This window comes from Puccinia triticina, chromosome 1A, assembly GCF_026914185.1.
Source record: "Puccinia triticina chromosome 1A, complete sequence".
In the NCBI taxonomy this organism is placed as follows: Eukaryota; Fungi; Basidiomycota; class Pucciniomycetes; order Pucciniales; family Pucciniaceae; genus Puccinia; species Puccinia triticina.
In genome coordinates, this window is record NC_070558.1 from 973,601 (window position 1) to 992,927 (window position 19,327).

General features: G+C 48.0%; 2 protein-coding genes across 2 annotated transcripts; both read right to left on the reverse strand.

Annotated features, from left to right (window-relative positions):
• Positions 1–6,019: 6,019 nt before the first annotated feature.
• PtA15_1A145 (uncharacterized protein) lies at positions 6,020–10,874 on the reverse strand (the record flags this gene model as incomplete). The annotated part of the gene is made up of 4 exons (XM_053165141.1): positions 6,020–6,336; positions 6,420–6,995; positions 7,087–7,104; positions 10,766–10,874. The coding sequence occupies 4 exons, from the start codon at positions 10,872–10,874 to the stop codon at positions 6,020–6,022; spliced, it is 1,020 nt and encodes a 339-aa protein (XP_053016362.1).
• Positions 10,875–18,456: 7,582 nt separating this feature from the next.
• Positions 18,457–18,875, reverse strand: PtA15_1A146 (uncharacterized protein; the record flags this gene model as incomplete). The annotated part of the gene is made up of 2 exons (XM_053165142.1): positions 18,457–18,579; positions 18,771–18,875. 2 exons carry the CDS (start codon positions 18,873–18,875, stop codon positions 18,457–18,459), a joined length of 228 nt encoding a protein of 75 aa, XP_053016363.1.
• Between the last annotated feature and the right edge of the window lie 452 nt (positions 18,876–19,327).

A 19,327-nucleotide genomic window follows, 5' to 3' on the forward strand; every position in this document is an offset into this window, starting at 1 on the left:
GTTGTAGGAAGCGGAAAGAATGCGGCAATTAGTCTTACCGTCTTAGGGCCGGCTGCTATGAGATCGCCGGCTGGAAACCAACCTTGCCGGCGAAGGCAGCCCAATCAGAAACCCCGAAGACCTGTCAGATTCGGTGGTGCGAGTGGGGCTGGTAATAAATCTGACGGCTGCATCAGCCAACGTAACGGCCACTCAGCTGTCGAGGAAGAACACGAACGCACTTACTTCAAAAATGAACCCTGCTCACTAGCAGGGTTCAGTCTAGCTGCAGGCTTGGATGGTGCGAGACCTCGACGGCGGCGGTTGACCATTGGCGGCGGTGATGTATCCGAGGGAATCGGAAGGTCGGCGAAGTTGTGTATGGGTCTTGAACCCCAAACCCATACGCCTTGAACTCCTGAATAAGCCATACCCCCGAAGGGGGTACGACCGACACACATACACACTCGAGACCCGAATGCGGGGTCGGGATAGCTATTGGACGGGTACGACCAACACTAAGTACCCGGGCCCAAAGCCCGATCAGTCAACCATCAAGAACGGGTACGAGTCCCCGATCACTACTCGACACTCGAGGCCCGCGGCCTCGACAGCGCGCACCCTGAGGCGCTGGAGCAGCAGCTGCGGCCGCCACCATAGCACAAGCAGCACCATTGCGCAACTGCGCAACTGCGGACTGCGGACTGCGCGCAGCACTTCGACTCCCAGACACCTTAAAAATTTCCCTTCAAGAAAAGTCAGAAAAACGACAAAAGTTGAATTTTTGACCAAAATTCACCCCACCCAGCCTCTCTGACACAGTACCCAGAAGACATCCAACGGCCAAATTCCCAAGGATTCTTCATGTCACCCAGTAAAAAAATTCAAGCCTCAAGCTTCCAAAATTCAAGATACGGCACTTTTCCGGTGGAATTGTCTGGGGACAGACAATAAGTTGGGGGAGGATGTGGTAGACGGAAAAGTGAAAAATCAAAAGTTTTTTCGCATACATATATTTACTCACAATACGCCTCAAGATACCATCAAACAGACCTCAGGAATGGATTCTACGGCCAATTTTACCTCTAGTCACCACTGAAAGCATCACCTGAACCCCGCTGGATTGGAACCTACACTTCTTTGGACACTGGACACCCATCACACGTTCAACATACCCAGTCACCAGCCTGTCACCAGCCTCAATTCAAGGATCACAGCATTATGCTTATACAAATCACAGGATACAAACATACATCTCCCCATCAGACTGCAGTCATTACATATTATCAAGTACTCTTCTATTTCCATATTATGATGTCATCACACACTGACTCTGCAGCCTCAGACTTCACTTATGCACCCCCTGCATCCACCTGTCAACTCATGCAGTCTACTGTCACTTTACGCAGCCTTCATGAGGCCCTACTGCATTCTTATGACATCATTTATGTACCCCTGACACATTATGACATCATTTGTATCTACTCCCACCAGCTAAAATCCCTCACACTGTTGTCTAGATTAGTCAAAACCCTAACCCACAAGCCCTCTGGGGCTCCACTTTTGTCTATATAAGGAGCTCCCTCCTCCCCAGTTGTCAGCTCCTCAGTTCATTACTCACCAATCACAGTCACCCCAACATTTACAGTTCAGCCTTATATATATACTTAAACAACCTACATAACAACCCTTACATTAAAAATAACAACAATTTATTCAGTGTCATCAACAAGCTCATCTTGAACCAACCAACCCTATCACTTAATTAAAACTTGCCAAGCTTACCTTGGTGGGTCTTGTTATCTGATAGTATAGAAGGGCAGAGTTTGCACCTCCATCATCCCCTTCTCCATTCAGCAAAAGGTTCTCAGGAACACTTTTGAGTCTTACACCGTTGCTCTCCGGTACAGTAGTTTCTTTCTCTCACTTCTCATCTTTTCCTTTGTTTCTCTTTTCTCTTCTGTTTGTGTGTAATGAAAACATCCTTCCACACTCCACGCTCACTCACCTCACCTCGTGCCCGTTGCTCTCAGGCCTAGTTCATCTTATCAAGCTCATCCTCAGCTCATCCAGCTCTGCCTGGCCTACGGTTCCAAGCCAAAGAGATGGCCCCCAGTTTCTATGGTTTGGAACCAAAGAAATTTAGGTGCCACAGGTGAATTGTAGATAGTATATATAGTGTTTCCTGTCTCTCATTCTAGCAATGATATCATGCCTGCACAACCATATCACAACAGGTCTTGTTATCTGATAGAAGAAGGGCAGAGTTTTGCACCTCCATCATCCCCTTCACCATTCAGCAAAAGGGTTTCACAACCACTTTTGAGTCTAGGGATGGCCACTCGCACCCGGGTACCTGCCGCAGGTGCGGGTACTACCCTGGAATTTCACTCATGTCAGATACCCGCACCCGCACCCGCACCCGCACCTGCCAAGGCGGGTACCCGGGTGCCAAGTGCCAGGTACCCGGGTGCAGGTGGCGGGTTATGCGAACAACGGACCTGTGACAAGTCTGAAACAGTTTCACAGGACCCCTGTCCGTTTGCACGCAAACAGACAGGACAAAACATCGACTCCGTCCTGTCCATTTGCACGCAAACAGACAGGACAAAACATCGGCGTCCTGTCCGTTTGCACGCAAACGGACATGACAAAACATCGGCCCTGTCCTGTCCGTTTGCACGCAAACGGACAGGACAAATCATCGGTGTCCTGTCCATTTGCACGCAAACGGACAGGACAAAATATCGGCTCTGTCCAAACGGACAGGACAAATCATCGGCGTCCTGTCCGTTTGCACGCAAACGGACAGGACAAAACAGCACCCGGGTGCGGGTACTACCCTGGAATTTCACTCATGTCAGATACCCGCACCCGCACCCGGCACCCGCCAGCGGGTACTAGGCACGTGAACGGGTGCCGGGTACCCATGGCCATCCCTATTTGAGTCTTATAACGTGACCTCTAGATTCAATTGACTAGGAGCAGGACAATCAGGTTACGGACTCCAAAAATGAGTCAAGCAAGTCCAGCTTTGGAGGAAAACCAACTATGAAGGTGCCTAAATTCACTGGCAAGAACTTCAAAATTTGGGAAAAGAAAATCTGAATGGTACTTGTGAAGTACCACCTTGAACGCTTCATCAACAAACCTCCCCTGCCCGACATGACACAAAGAAGCAAGAAAAAAGTGCACAAGGCGGCTAACCTACTTTGCAATAGTATACAACACACAATTTTTGGACCATAGAAGCTTAATCAACCAACTTCAAGTCACTAGATTGGTGAGATGGTTCAAAATATTCACCAGGGGGGAAATTGTTGCACTTCCTACAGAGTGCCACACTGTAATTCCATCAGACTCAGGTACTGATGTGATGCTAGAGTTGACCATAACTCTTGTGTAACTTTCCACAGTATTGCAAAGTTAACTGTAGCCTAATCTATGATCAACTGCTCTGCTGATCCAATATTCAATTAGTTATCAGTTGAAGGGGACCCAGCCTTTAAGACATGAGAATGGCCATTTCTAAGCATTGATAAGATCAATTCTGGGCCAACTTGTGTAAGAGACACTTCTTCTTGATTTGTGATTGAACCAGCAGATACACACAAACTCCTCTGCCAAAGTAATCCCAGAATTCAGAATTAGGCAAAGTTGTGGATGAATCCATTTTGCGTTTATTAATCATGTGGCTCTGTTGTTGGTTGGTTTAAATCATTGCCCATATTGGAGGGCTTATTCTCACATCTCACTTAAGCTTTGAAATTCTTACTTTTAGTTAGAAGTCTGCAGATGCAGGCAGCTATTCCACCACAAACTGATTCTTAAAAGACTATGTACGCCTCCAATGTGTGAAAATCTGTGACTCTGTTGTAGGCAGGCAGCCCTGACAAACTTAATGAAAACATTATTTGCCAAGTTGTTGAGTTGTCTGTTAGTCTGCTACCATGATGTATCACCACAGTATGGAGGGCTGTTGGATCAACCCATGAGCACTACCAAACAACCAACCAGCTGGCAGCCACAAGCGTTGTGGTGGTCAAAATGGTAGTCAGCTTCAGGTTCAATCTTCAAGATCAGCCCTCAAGATCCAACCCTCAAGATTCTCTCAGACCCTCTTTCTCCCTTTTCCCCACTCTCCTCTAATTCTCACTTCCCATCCCTTCTCCTTTTCATCTTTTATCTTTCTTGGTCCTAACACAGAATATACTGTGGGTTTATTTGAGATTTGTGGTTTTCTCTCCTTCTCCTCTTCTTCCCCCTCTCTGCTATTTTTTCTTCTTCCTCATTTCTTAGATTGTTGGTCTGTTTGGTTCTTGGTCATCTCCTTTTTTTTATTTCTGTTTCCTTTCCTTGTGTTGTTTTCTCTCCTCTCTTTCTGTTGTCTGCGGTGGGTGCACGCATGGCGCGCGAGGAGATGATGACATGTCTGTGACAGGCCTCCAGGAATCCAAGTTCCAGGAAAACTTGGAGGATGGGAGGCCATAGCACCTGTTCTGATCCAAGTCAGGGGTTGTCAAGAATATAATTTTTTTTTCTGAGTCCAATTATCAAGAGTCCCTTCCAAGAGTCCAATCCCCCATCAAGAATCCTTTCCCAACAAAACCAAACCGCCGCCAAGGATCTAAACCCCAGCAAACTCTCAAAACCACCCCACCACAAGCTATCACTCAAATACCTTACAACTCTTTTCCAGAACATCCGTGAGGGCGGTCACACAACACTCTTTCCCCTCCCAGCGCTGCTGCCGGCCTAGCACCAAGCGGAGCTCCATAGCGTCTGTAGCCTAGTTGGTAAAGGCAGCACTTTAGTATGTGTCTCAGCATAGCTGAGGTTGTGAGTTTGACTCTCACCAGACACATCTTCATTTTACAGTCTCTACACTGTTGATATTCATGTGACCCCGCCATGTAAGCATAGCCACGCACGCGAGCAGGAAGATTAAGGTTGCGGAAAATCTCAGCAACAAGTCTCTCACAGATCGAATAACCACAGCAAGCGCCAAAGGTAAGCGGCTGGGTCTGGATTTGTCGAGTTGATCTGAATGAAAGCTAATGCTGCATTCAAAACTACCAGACGTCGTTAACCAAAAGGATAACTCGGACGGAGCCGATTCCAAGCAAATCACTGGTAACCAAATCGGTAAGCACTCAGTGCTAGACAAAAGCTTATGGCAGAAACAAAAGGCAAAAGACTTACAAGCTGTTTGTTAAAGCAGACAATGTTGCCGTACTGTTACGCTGTTTCCAAAAGTGAACTGGAGAAAGAGAGCGGAACGCTCTACTCAAGTAAGAACCTAAAAGGTTTCAAGAGGAAGAAAGCCGAGAGTACTGACGGATATAATCAGGTGTTCTCAGATCTATCGAGCAACTCAAATTCTCTATTGAGAAGGAAAAAGACCGCCTTGGGTTCTCACTTCCTCAACTCAAACTCCTCACTAGGTAAAACACATTTCCAAGTCTTTTCCAGTTTTCAATAAGAGATTGTAGTTAGATTAAAAATGGGGATGTCGAATTTTAAATCCTATCTTTTACATCGCCAGTGCAATGTAAAACCTCATCCATGTAAAATTTGAAAAATCAAGCCAATTAATTAAATTTACATTGATTTTGCTAAATGTGGTACCATGTTAATTCTGGTATGCAAAGCATACCATGTAAAAGTGTACGCTTGGGAACACAACCGTAAAAATTACAAGCTAATGCTTTACGTTGTAAAGCCATGTAAAATTAAGCAATGTAAAAGTTGAAAATCGAGACCAATCAATTAAAATTACAAGCTTCGGCCTTACAAGGCACCCCCACCGTAAAGAAGATACCGTGCAAAATTAACAAAAATGGTCTCCACATGCAATTTCACATGATAACCGCTTGACATTGTGGGAAGGGAAAGATAGCAATTGTCAAGAAATAGAGACAAAAATACCAACAGTTAACCACGCCTCGACTCTTGACTCGACTCGAGAGACAACAAAAAAGCAGGCAGGCAGGAAAGGAGCGCAGGCAAGGAAAACGAATGGCTATGGCTAGATTAAGAATCAAGCCTTCCCACGATTCTTCCTACCCGCCCGCTTTGCTTTGACATTGGCAGCAGGAGCCTGACTGTTCTTCCAATAGGCAACGACCTTGCTTGCTGCTGTGGAGCCCAAGAGCAGCTTGCTTGCTGCTGTGGAGCCCAAGAGCAGCTCCTCGTGGGCTGCCGAGTCCTGGTTTGCAGAGTCCTGGTTTGCAGTCGATGGCTCGGTTGGCCGTCTCTTGATCGGCCGGAAACACTTGTCTTGAAGAGTAGGTGCAGGTGGAGGAGGAGCGGCCGGCCGAGTCGGATTTGGCGTCAAACCAGGCCCACCGCCTTTGTCTTGCAAGTGAAACAAAGAGAAAAAGACAGAAAAATCAGTAAAGCAAGCCCCGCCGATTGCTTCTCAACAAAATTCCCTTTACCTGTACAATGGTCTTTCCAGTAGGCCTGAGACCGTGCTTGGGTACGCTCCCAATCAGCACTGTTCAAAGGTTCCGGACGAAAAGTGTATGAGGTGTTCACTTGTGCGGCCTTCTTGGGACGGCCAACCTTTCGTTTCGCTGGGAGAATACCAACAAGCGAAGCCTGGGCAACAGGTTGGGATGCGGCCTCAACCTTATTGGGACGGATGCGCTTGGCTGGGGGATTATCAAATGTCGCAGCAGGGGCATCCGATGAGGATATAGCCTCACTGGGACGGGCACGCTTCGCTGGGGCGAACTGCACCGCCGGAGCCAGGGACGAAGCGGATATGTCCAATGACGCAGCGGGGACCTTGCGAGGGGGACGGCCACGCTTTTCTGGGGCGAACCGCACCGCCGGAGCCGGGTTGGAAGCAGAAAACTCATCTGGGGCTGGAGCCAATGTTAATTGAACTCCCTTCATCGGTGAAATCTCAGCCGCTGGAGCCGTGGTAGCAGGCCGTCGAATCCTAATCTTCAATGATTGGACAGGGCCCTGCGCATCGGGACCACCCGGATCGTTCCTAGCCAACTCATCTAATGTTCCGGGGAGTAAGCAAGCGGTGCAAGAGTTCAGCCTGGGGCAATTGGGGGGAGGGGGGGAAATTTGAGCAACTTGAACACTTACCTCGAGGGGCGGCCCCAGCTGATGGGTTATGAGCCAGCTCGCCATTATAGGCAACCGTCAAAATCGAGTGCATCCTTGTAAAAGGGATGTTGTTAGGGAACTGTGGGTTGTCCTTCAAGATTTGACCGGTACCCTTGTTGACAAAGGCAGCCTCCTCCGGGGTCCAGCAACGCGAGTAGATGAGCCAGCTGGTGTCGTCTTGAGCTCCACTGATACTCCCAGGAATGGGGTCAAGCATATATGCCCTTCCCGCGTTCAGTTGGTCATCATGCCTCCAAACCCCCATTAGACCGTTAGCGTAACGTAGAACCTTGCCCCAATAATGTGAATAGCCGAAAAATCCGCGAGATATTAAGGTATATTCCTCGCCAAAGACTGTGATCTTGAAAGGCCAGTTCATCTCGCTCATGAACTTCTTCTGGTCTTCTTCTTCAAGCAATGTAGCTGTCTCGATGTGGAAATGTAGATGCGCGGGTGGTTTAGCGTCCTCCGGAGTTCGAATGACTGACAATTGTTCCAAAGTCTGAGGTTCTACTAAGGATTCGGGTTCAATCTTCTTTGTTTTCCGAGTTCTTTTCTTCTTTGGTTCAGCAAGGCAATCTCGACAGTGTAGGCCACTCTGCCCGGTGAGACCATTGGTTGACCAAAGTGTAATGAGTTCCGCGGGGTTGGTACGACTGATTGAATTCGAGTCAAACATCAAATTTGTTATTCTCAGAACAGTCAACAATTGGTTACCTCTGGAGTGATCGACTTGGCTATGGTGGAGAGCACAGGTAAATACACGATGCTCATTGACCGAGAAGAGGGTTCGCAGGACTCTGCATTTATTCTTGCTCGGATCCAGCACACTTTCAATGAATAGATCGCAAGAGGCGAACCTTCCGGGTTTGAACGAATTTGGACGAAGCTCCTCGATGGCGTCAAATAAACTCTTCGATCCAGCAGTAAGTACCTTACCCAATGATGTGCTTTCTTTCATCTCGTGAGTGGACCGCGTCGAAAAGTGATTGACAACCAAGTTGAATATATCGGTTGGTTTTCCCCCCGATTCTGCCAGCCACAGCGGACTGAAGACGGCGTACAGAGACTCAAGGGCGGCTGACAGCCAACACCGGTTGGATAGCTGTTTTACCTTGGAGGCAGCATAGGATGCGTATGTGGTGTGACGGTTTCAATCGATGTTGACGGAGTTTGGTGGTCGCCCGGTATTGGATTTTTTGGCCCTGCCCTGAGATTCGCCGAGGAGCAAATCGGTGGTGTCTGGCGGCCGACCATCGTTCTTAGCTTGGTTTTCTTTGGTAGCGGCTTGTTGTCGCTTGGTAAGTTTGGTCCAGCCGAGAGATTGGGAGACATCGACCTGTTTCTTGAGCTGCGAACCATACCGGATGGGAATCCCCCGCATCGTCAATGCATAGTCACGTTCCAAGGCCTTGACGAAAGCATACAGCTGTACCATGCCCTTCAGCATGGTTTTCTTCCCCGGGCTGTAGAAATAAGATGTTCATTTATGTCAGACTAATCAAAACAGAAGAGAAATTTTAAAAAATAGGCCTCACCTGAACATGTAGTATACGCGATGTAAGCTTTCTTGGGCATTTGACGAGCTGGGAAGGCCGTCGTCTCCATCCGGATGATCTTCCAACATTGCTCGGCGGCTCGGGAAAAGCAGGGCCTCGACATCGGCCATTGTCCACCAGTCCAACCATCGTCTAGTCTTGGGAAACCGGCGTCGCAGTTCATCAATTTTGTCCTCGTGGGTTGGGCCGGGGGGGATTGTTGGCTCCAGGAGACCAATGCAGAGAGATTGAAATGCTCCCTTTCACGAGAAAAATACGCCAAATATTAATCAAAATGAAAATTTGAAAAAAAGGAAACGGTGACACACCTCTTCATCAACCCTTATTATTGCACGATTGCGCTTAACCCGTGTGACCGATTGTCGGAAGTGTTCTCGGCAACCCTTGAGCTTCTTCATCGCCTCATTTGCATCAGTTTTTCCAAAGACGTTCATGTAAGCTGCAACAAACCCTTTCTGCTGGGCCTTGGAGAAATCTACAATACTTGTGGCCAGCTTTTCGCGTTCTTCGGGCAAGATGGAATGGAGGAGAAACTGTTGGAAAAGAACAGTGAAATGGATTGTGTAATAATCTTCTGATAATCCTCGAATCCAGCTTAATTGTACGGGAATCCATCGCTGGATAGCATCGCAGTACATTGAGGTGGTCAGCAGGTAGCCGGATTCGAAGAATCGATAAGTGACGTCAGATATTAGACCACCCGAGTAGAGTTTGTTGCCGTCCTCGGACCGGTCCAACAGCCGCTCTGACATCCATGGCGATTGGAAGGTAAAATGTTCCCGCCCTCGCCGAAAACTACACGAGATGACCTCTAGGCCCTTCCTGTATATTGTAGAAAGACAGCTCATGTCAGTAGATGAGTCGAAATCTCACCGGGGAAAGAATTTGTCTTGACTTAACTGATCCCATTGGAACATGTCATTCAGAAACTTATCCCCACCACCACCTTTCTTGTCCTCAACCTCGTCAATTTCTTTGAGGATTTCTCGCCTGTAGTAACGTGCTCGATCGGAGTTGCCCAGTGATTCGTGAATGTCTGTGATTGTATCTAATTGCTTATCTGGCCCCGTTGCTTGACCAATCTGCAAAGTGAAACGATGTAAGACGTGCATTAATTGCTATTGACTAACTGGGGGTGTTTAATCATAAGGTGTTGACCTTACCTTGAGCTGGAGGGCAGTGGCCTGGGGATTCTTCTTGATTGCATCGGCCAAATCCGCTAGGGCCAAGGGATCCGGCTTTTTTGGATGAGGCCAGGGATGATTGTGGAACCCTTCGTGTCGGAGAAGGCCCCAGCCGGTCTTGTGAATATCCAAGCGGCACCTAGTACCCTCGCATTCCTGCCAGTAAACCTTCCCCGGACATTGATTGGCGAAGCCTGGGCATACTGGGTTCCTGTGGTTGGGTAGGGCAAGAGGTACGGCAAGAGCTGATCAATTTCCATATGATCCAACGGTGCGCAAGGCCCCAACAATGAAGATCATAACATGACTACTTACGTGCTGAGGAGTTCTGCAATTTTGCCGGGTCCAGTGGGAGGTGGGCCAGCATATTCGCAATCGTCCCGGTCGCAAAGTAAGACACCGAGGCATTTGACGGTGATTACTTTCCATAGATCGTGGGAACGTTTGTCAACGTTGACGGTCTGGGAGTACCCAATTTTGGGGAAGTTGATAAAGCTGGAGTCGGCCGGTATTACGAATTTAGTCGCTCTGTTAGGGTAGAGGGGATAACCCTGTCGGTCGAGTTTACAGCCGTGATCAATGAACGTTGTGAACCCGCGATCCATGGCGACTGGCAAATGCCACTTCTTGGGTTTTGTAGAGCCTGAGGGTGGTGGTGTTGCGGCTTGATATGGCGTCCGGTTGGTTGGAGCTGGAGGTTTACGGGTACGGGGCATTGTGGATTTCGGGCAAGGTGGTTGTAGTGTGTAGTGGGTGTGAGTACCGGGTGGTGGAATGGGAGTTAAAGGAATGGAATGATTAGGTTCAAGGAAGGTGGTGAGTGTTGAGTTGCGGATTGAAGGAATGGGATTGGAAAGGAAGGAAGGGAGTGGGTGAAATGGAGGATGGATCATGCGGAGGTCTTGAGGAACGTACATACCTTCGTTTGGGTGGAGGGAAGGTGGAGACCATCGACGGAGGCGGTTATCCACGGGCGGTAGGATGAACGCTGCGGCGGTTTTAGGTGTTCTTGAGAGATATCCATTGGGTGGATGTTCCGAAATGGGGTATGTGTATGCGACCTGATCTCTGAAAATCTACAAGAACGTAAGAAATACTATGTAAATTTAGTTTCTGCCGCAGTGATCAGCGAATTTGCATGCCCTGTAAAGGGCGATGCAAACTCTCAGGGTGTGAAAGTGGCCCTGCGGCGCCGCCGAATACGCTTTTACGGTGTGTGCGTTACATGGCACCAGTTTACATTGGGTGGTTTTGCACGCACCCAAGGTAAATTTAGTTTAGCACGCAGCCCGCTGCAATTTTACATCTTTGCGTTTTACATTGCCAAACGCATGTAAAATGCAAGATGTAAAATTACTCCACCCCATTAAAAATAGATATCTGACGGCAATCATAAATCTTAGTTTCCTGAATTCTTTCAGATTTACAGTCTCGAAGCTAAACCACTACCTCAGAATCACGAGACTAGGAGCAAGAAGAAAACATGGCCGATATTGACGACAGTGGGTCAAGCGATTCTAGCGCTGGAGGAAGACCTATGATGAAGGTGCCCAAGTTCAGCGGAGAAAACTTCGAAATTTGGGAAAAGAAAATTCGAATGGTTCTTTCCGAATACAATCTCAAACGTTTCATCGATGATCCACCTCTTCCCAAAATGTCAGCCAGAGCCAAACGGAAAGCCCAGATAGCAGCAAATCTGCTATGCGCAAATCTCACCAATGGGGTGTTCAACACTATTGTCAAGAAAAACAACTGTAACAACCCGTACGAACTCTGGAATATGTTTAAATCTGTATACGCCTCTGATTTGATACTGGCGAGCTACGAGGTGTGGGCGAAATGGGAAGACACACAATTTAATGACAACATGGCAACCTACATAGTAGGAATTGAGGAATGCCTAGCCAAGTTTGAATCTCTTGGAATGATCGTCCCCGACTTCGTTATCTGTTGCAGCATTATCAGTCGAATCACTAAGAAGCGACCGTTTCTTATGCAAAGTCTATTTGGTGACCTGAACTCTCTAGGAAAACCAAAATTCTTAATTAATTGACTGCGCGAAGTTGGTCGATTTGAAGCTTCAAACAAGAGAAAAGCACCAACCGAAGGAAGCTCCGGAGGTGGAACCACCACTGCACTAATCACCAACGTGCCGAACAAGAAGAAAAAGCCGTACAACCCGATAAGATGTTACGACAACAAGCACAATCCAGCGTCTAATCACACTGCGGAGAATTTCTGGACGGTAAATCCAAAGCTCTATCAGGAACATCTAGAGAAGCAGAAGGGAAAGAAGGAAAAAGAAAAAGGATCCTCCTACCACACAACGATCCAGCAGTCCGACAGTGGATCACAAAGTGGTATTAGACCCTCCTTCAGCTATCTGTTGAGCGCGGATGTTGGCAAACGGCAAACAACCATCCTGGACTCAGGAGCCAGCAATCGTATGCTGAACTCCTTAGGCTATTTTCGACGAACGAGTCCGGTAAACATCGGAATTGTCACAGGCAGTGGGGCGGGAGAACTAGTAGCAACGGCGAGAGGCGATGCTGTGTTACCGCTCAAGAATGGAGGGACGCTCACCCTTAAGGATGCTCTCTTCGTACCAAAACTCACTAGAAATCTGGTCTCTTTTGTACAGCTGCTGAAAACTAAAGCGCTTATTTAGGAAGGAGCGGATGGCTTCGCAGTAAAAATAGATGACGGGAAACCTTTTGCGGTCGATGTCAGCAACGACCTGCTGGAGATCAAGGGAGTCTTGGATCCAGTAAATCTTGAGGTTAGCTTGCTAGCTGAAACATTGGTTGTGTCATCCGACTTTGTGAAGTGGCACAACAGGCTTGGACATGCCTGTGCTCAACGAATTGCAACAGCCCTACCGATACCCTTAGATCTGAAGAAAACCGGCGCCTGTGGAGCATGTATGCAAGGAAAAATCACTAGACCACCTTGCAACAGCCACTTCAAAAATGTCAACGATGCGCTAGAAGTGGTACATGGAGATCTTGTTGGCCCTATTTCGCCGGCCACAAACAGAGGTGCTAGATATTTTCTCACTCTTGTTGATCAGCACACGGGCTACATACACTTGGTAATCCTCAAAGAAAAGAACCAAGCGGCTGCGGCTATTCAAGACTTCATACGGCTTTTTGAAAATCAAACCGGAAAAAGGCTGAAGAAACTCGTCACTGACGGTGGTGGCGAATTCTGCAACAAGGCTCTTGGTACATTGCTCAAGGACGCGGGAATCCAGCACAACGTAGCGCCCCCGTACACTCCGCAGAATAATGGACTGGCGGAGCGAGCTAATCGTACCATTATCGATATGACTCGTTGCATGCTGATGCAGGCTAATCTGGCCCCCGAGTGGTGGGGTGAAGCCGTAAGAACGGCAACTGCGACAACTAATTGCCTGCCTTTGTTGGCGAAAAGCAAGAAGAGCCCGGTCAAACTATTGTTCAAGATAACCCCAAACATGCATTTCTTTCGTCCCTTTGGCTGTCGCGTATGGGTAGTCAAACCAAAGGCAAATCACACGGATAAGTTTGGGCCTATCTCGTGGGAAGGGGTGCTTCTGGGCTACGAGAATGATTACTTTTCATACAAGATTTGCCGTTTAGAAGATCGACAAGTGATTACGGCGAAGCATGCTCACTTTGATGAGAGCACCTTCCCGCAATTAGGAGCGCTCTGTACAAGTCAAAACAGCCTGAGTGGTGATCGTCTTCCGAATTTCAATGCTGAGGCCGAACTTCCATTTCAGGAAGAAAAAACTCTCTCGGATGGCGGCGAAGCGATGACGCAGGAGGATGATCAAGATGAAATTCTTGAAATTGAAGGAATACTGGATCAAATCAAGGCGACTAGCTCGGGCAGGGATGCGCAAGAACCTGAATCAGCCGGTGAAGAATCTCCAATTGCTGGAAAGGCGATCATAGGAGGTATTGACGTGCGAAACATTGTTGATGGGAAGCGTGAAAGGAAGCAAGCATTTACGGTAACAGTCTCAATAGAACCAAAAACTCACAAACAAGCAATGGCTTGTTCCGAAAGCAAAAGTTGGAAGGCAGCAGAGCTCAAGGAAATTGACAACATGAACAAGCACAACGTCTGGACGATTTGAGTGCGGGTAGAGAGTGACGATCCAATTCCGGCGACTTGGGCGTACAGGAAGAAGCTTGGCTCTGAAAACCAAGTAGTGGAGTTCAAAGCGCGCATTTGTGCGCAAGGTTTTCGTCAAACGCATGGCCTTAATTTTGAAGCCAAGTACGCACCAACCGGTAAACCAGCATCCTTGTGATTTCTTCTCTCGTTTGCGGTCAACAACGGGCTCAAGATCCATCAACTAGATGTGAGGAGTGCCTTCTTGACCTGTCCACTCAAGGACAAGGTTACTCTTCTTCCTCCTCCTGGCCTCAACTGTCCGCCCAATTTGGTGTTGGACTTGAACAAAGCCATATACGGCCTGAAACAGGCTCCGCTGGTTTGGTACAAGCGGCTTTCGTCATATCTAAACAAGCTTGGTTTCCAAACGGCAATATCTGACCCTTGTGTATTCTGGCGAACTGACTCGGTTGGGAAGCCCGCTACGTGGATTTTTGCTCATGTTGACGACTTAGTTATTATCAGTGATAAGCCGGAGGTGTTCAAGGAAGAAATGGAGCGCGAGTTCGAAATCAAATACATGGGACAGGCGGAATTTCTGCTGGGTATGAACATCGAGCGCTTTGGGGACGGTCTCCAGATTAATCAAACTCAATACATTGATTGAAAGTTGAATGAATTCCACCTGCAAGATTTACATCCGGCCTCATGTCCGCTCAATCCTCGGGAGCATTTGAAAAAAGCATCACAAGCGGAAATTAAAGAATTTCAATCTCTGGGAGTCAATTACAGGGCTCTCGTAGGCTCTCTGAATTATCTTAGCATTCTGACAAGGCCCGACATTGCCTTCGCGGTCAGTACACTATCTCAATATCTAGAGACGCCTGGCATCAAGCAGTACCAAGCGGCGATTCAAGTATTCCGATATTTGAAGGGAACCAAGGAAATCGGCCTAACTTATCGCAAACAAGAAACACTCAGGGTACAAGCATTCGTTGATTCAGATTGGGGCAACTGTCTAGATACAAGACGATCCACGACTGGGCACGTGGTGCAAGTTGGTCAACATTTAATCAACTGGAAATCGACCAAACAATCCACTGTTTCTCTCTCAACAACTAAAGCAGAATACAAAGCCTTCTCAGACTTAGGGAGGGATCTGGCGTGGGTGGCTAATCTTGCAGACAAAACTGAAATCTTTCCAAACTTGAGGAACATCTTGGTCTTCATCGACAATTGGGGTGCAATTGACCTAGCCAAAAGTGAAACCTCACAGAAAGGCTTCAGGACAAAGCATATGTCCATTAGATTGCATTTTGTGCGCAAGCTCATTGCGGTTGGACTGATCACGATTCACTACATCAGAACAACAGAAAACTCCGCGGACTTCCTGACCAAGCCAACCAGGCGAACAATCATTCGAAAATCCTTGGCCAAGCTGTCCGTGGTCCAAGTCTCAACGGTTGCTTCGCATCTTTCGACTCGAAGCACGGGAGGCTGTGAAGATACACGCCTAAGTGAACGACCTCAGTCTCATAAATTGAGAAAGAGGTCAGGAGCCCAATCAGCTGCGGAGATAGGTGAGCAAAGCGAACCCTGAACCGCAGTCCAAAACCGCCGCAGCGGGGCAGAAAAGACTGACCACATCTCTTGGATGTGAACAGGTGCCACGCACGCGAGCAGGAAGATTAAGGTTGCGGAAAATCTCAGCAACAAGTCTCTCACAGATCGAATAACCACAGCAAGCGCCAAAGGTAAGCGGCTGGGTCTGAATTTGTCGAGTTGATCTGAATGAAAGCTAGTGCTGCATTCGAAACTACCAGACGTTGTTAACCAAAAGGATAACTCGGACGGAGCCAATTCCAAGCAAATCGCTGGTAACCAAATCGGTAAGCACTCAGTGCTAGACAAAAGCTTATGGCAGAAACAAAAGGCAAAAGACTTACGAGCTGTTTGTTAAAGCAGACAACGTTGCCGTACTGTTACGCCGTTTCTGAAAGTGAACTGGAGAAAGAGAGTGGAACGCTCTACTCAAGTAAGAACCTAAAAGGTTTCAAGAGGAAGAAAGCTGAGAGTACTGACGGATATAATCTGGTGTTCTCAGATCTATCGAGCAACTCAAATTCTCTATTTAGAAGGAAAAAGACCGCCTCGGGTTCTCACTTCCTCAACTCAAACTCCTCACTTAAGTAGAAAGCGGCTTGTCGCTTGCTCTTAGGTAAAACACATTTCCAAGTCTTTTCCAGTTTTCAATAAGAGATTGTAGTTAGATTAAAAATAGATATCTAACGGCAATCATAAATCTTAGTTTCCTGAATTCTTTCACTTACATTGTGGTATGCTTCTTATCGAGGTAAAATCCCAGCAAAACCAAGAGAATGGTCGCGGGAAATCTACATTTACGCTATGCTTACATTGTGATTATGCTTACATGGCGGGGTCACTGTAGATCTTCTATCAGCCCCAGTCTCAAGTGACGTCATTTGGCTCTTGGTCCTCCCAAAAAGTCTCCCTGCAAGAACTCCGCTCAGACCTCCCTTCCTTTATCCCCTCGGTTATATAAACCCTCTCTTTTCTGCAACCTTCTTACTTTCCCTCTTGGGGAACTGACAATCTTATTTACTGTCTATTATTGGAGCAATCATCATCATAATCTTTATCATCCGCTCCTGTTCCTCCACGCTTGACATCTTCATTTGTTGACATCTTTCATCATCATCAAGATTCACAGCTTGATCTCTCTGTTTCAGCGCAATTCCCTTCTTCTCAACATTCCGCTGATCTTTGTTGTTTGCACCTCAATCCGCATCTCACTTCCTTCCAACAACTCTTCAATCCCTGTCTACAGTTTGATAGACATCTCACATCATTCTTCTTTGTTTCTTGTCCGCTTGTGTTTCCTTGTGTCCGTCAGCTTGTGTTTTCTTTGCCTTTAGGTACTTTTCTTTTTCTTTTTGTATTTTATCTCGTGTATTTCCTCAGTCACATTACTTATCAGAAATACACTTCAGTTTGTTGATTAACATACACAAGTCATGACATGTCACAGGTGACATTCAATTAAGTTGGTTGGGGGGGCTTGCGGCAACCGGCCTCAAAACCCAGCGTGCAGCTGTGTGATGGATGTCCACCCTGACATTTGCGCAAACGTCAGGGTGGACATCAGACAGTGTTCATCAACCATTCAACTCCCCTCCTCCCCGCACACTGGATCCACTTTTTGAGACAAATCCCGTGCAATACCACCGGCTCTCCCTGAGCCTGGCAGCCCACCATGGTTTGGTCCTGTGGGTATCAGTTTGGTTTCAGCACACACATATTACTACATTTTCACTGACAAATGTAGTAATATGTTTGCACAGAAGATCAGCTGCATCAGTTTGGTGATTTCCCAATCTTTCAGAACTTGAGCAAAACAGATTTGAGAGTTGCATTTGTCTTTGAATCTCCTGATCATGACAGAAACTGCTCAGATCCAAGTTTATTAAATTCACAAAAACATGACAAAAAAGATCTAAGTTTTGGTGTGCAGCCTAAATTGGCCACTGTTGAATAGATTACCCCCAAACACTAGGTGCAACGGGTAGACTCTCCAGCTTGTGACAGTGCAACAAGAAAAAAAGAGTCGGCATTTTGTTGTCTCAAGCAGGGGCCTAATCAAGCGAAGTAGGGGGCCTGCAGGGAGGGGCCAGGACGGAACCGGAACCCCTGGGCCAAGGGAAAATTGCCCATCTCACCCTCCCTTTATATACCTGTTGACCAAAGCCTGACATTGGTCTGTAGCTGATCTCGTCTCCACCACCGCCCTGTTGGCCACCCACGCCGCTAACGCCTCCGTTGCTCCCCTCCACCATGCTGGCGGCAACCATCACTTGACCCGCGCGCCACAGTTGAACCATTTCACACTGCCTTGCCAAACACCCCACCCGCCACGCCACATTGGCTCCAGTTGATCAGTACAATGTTGCTCCTGAGACCGACTTATTGTGCACCAAGGCTGGTGGCGAGGAAGGTGACAACCGCTGGGTAAGTTTATTTTGGCTTTTTTCACCTGCCCCTAGGAAGCGTTGCCCAAATTTCCAATGAAAGAGCACATACAATGTACACCCATATCAACAAGTTGCCTGTACCTTTGCCCTGTGGGCTGGCGAGCTTTAAAAGAAAGGCTCTGTGTGAGAGACCCAAAAGGGCAGGCCCGCAGGGTCTCTGTCTCATGGCACTTCGGCAGAGATGCATGCTGGTGGCAGTGACGGTGCGCACTGCAATCTGCCCTCGCCAAGTTCAAGGGAGTCTCCAAGGCCGGAGGGGCAGCTCCCTTATATTCCTATGACGGCGTCCCTCCACAAACAGGAGACAACAGCTAGCCGGGCTCTGTTCCAATTGATTATAACGGTTCTGAATCCAACAAATTCGGCCATGTTCAACATTGACCCAACTCCAAGATTAACTCAACTCTGCCGTGATGGCTGAAGATCAATCAGAAGCTAGCCACCATCACACAATCACAGATTGATGGGCTGCTTGATCTTGGCGTGAATCTGGCCGAACAATGCGAACCCCGACAAGGATCTCAGTAGCACAAAGCCGTTGACCGCGGGAGCGGTGGCGGAGCCGATGGGGTCGATCTGAGTTGCATCACCGGTTCGCAAGTCGAGGAGACCGTCTTGAGGACGGACAGAGATGGACTTTTGCCTTACACAAGCACTCTCTAATCGGCTTCAACATGCCCACGTCCTTGTCTTACTGCCCTCAAACCATCCACCAAACTCGCCACCATTACCGACCGCCAAAAGCCAGAGAGCCCTGTTGCATCGACCACGTTGCCAGCCAACCAACGGCCGACGATAGCCGCTTGGGCATCAGCCACCAGACTATCTAGAAGGATTCCATGATCAATGGTACCCTTCACAATATATACCATCTTGATTTTCTCACCCCTAACGCCAGCACTTCTTTCTCGTTACCTAGGGACCATGCTTGTAGCCCTCCCAGGACTTCTTCCTCGGCTCGATACCCGACCTCACCCAGGAATTTGCTGACGTTGCCAACACCCATGCCGAGTATGGCTACATCCCCAGACTGGTCCGCAAGACCAGTTCGACCAGATCCTTGCCCAGCAGCACCATCCCAAATGCCCCCCCCCCCCCCCCCGACTCGGCCGACCGCTTGCCTACTTGCTTTGACAGCCTTAGTTACTCGACTAACCAGTACTGCTACTGATCCCCGGGAGGGCCTCAATCCGTCTGGATATGAAAGGTCAGCTGTCTCGCGTAGAGTCCAGAGGCGGCAGGCATTTCTTTTGAAGTTGATGGGTATTTTTTTCAGCAGGCCCAGCCCGGGTCTACCAAGCAATTCAAACAAGGGCGAGTTTAA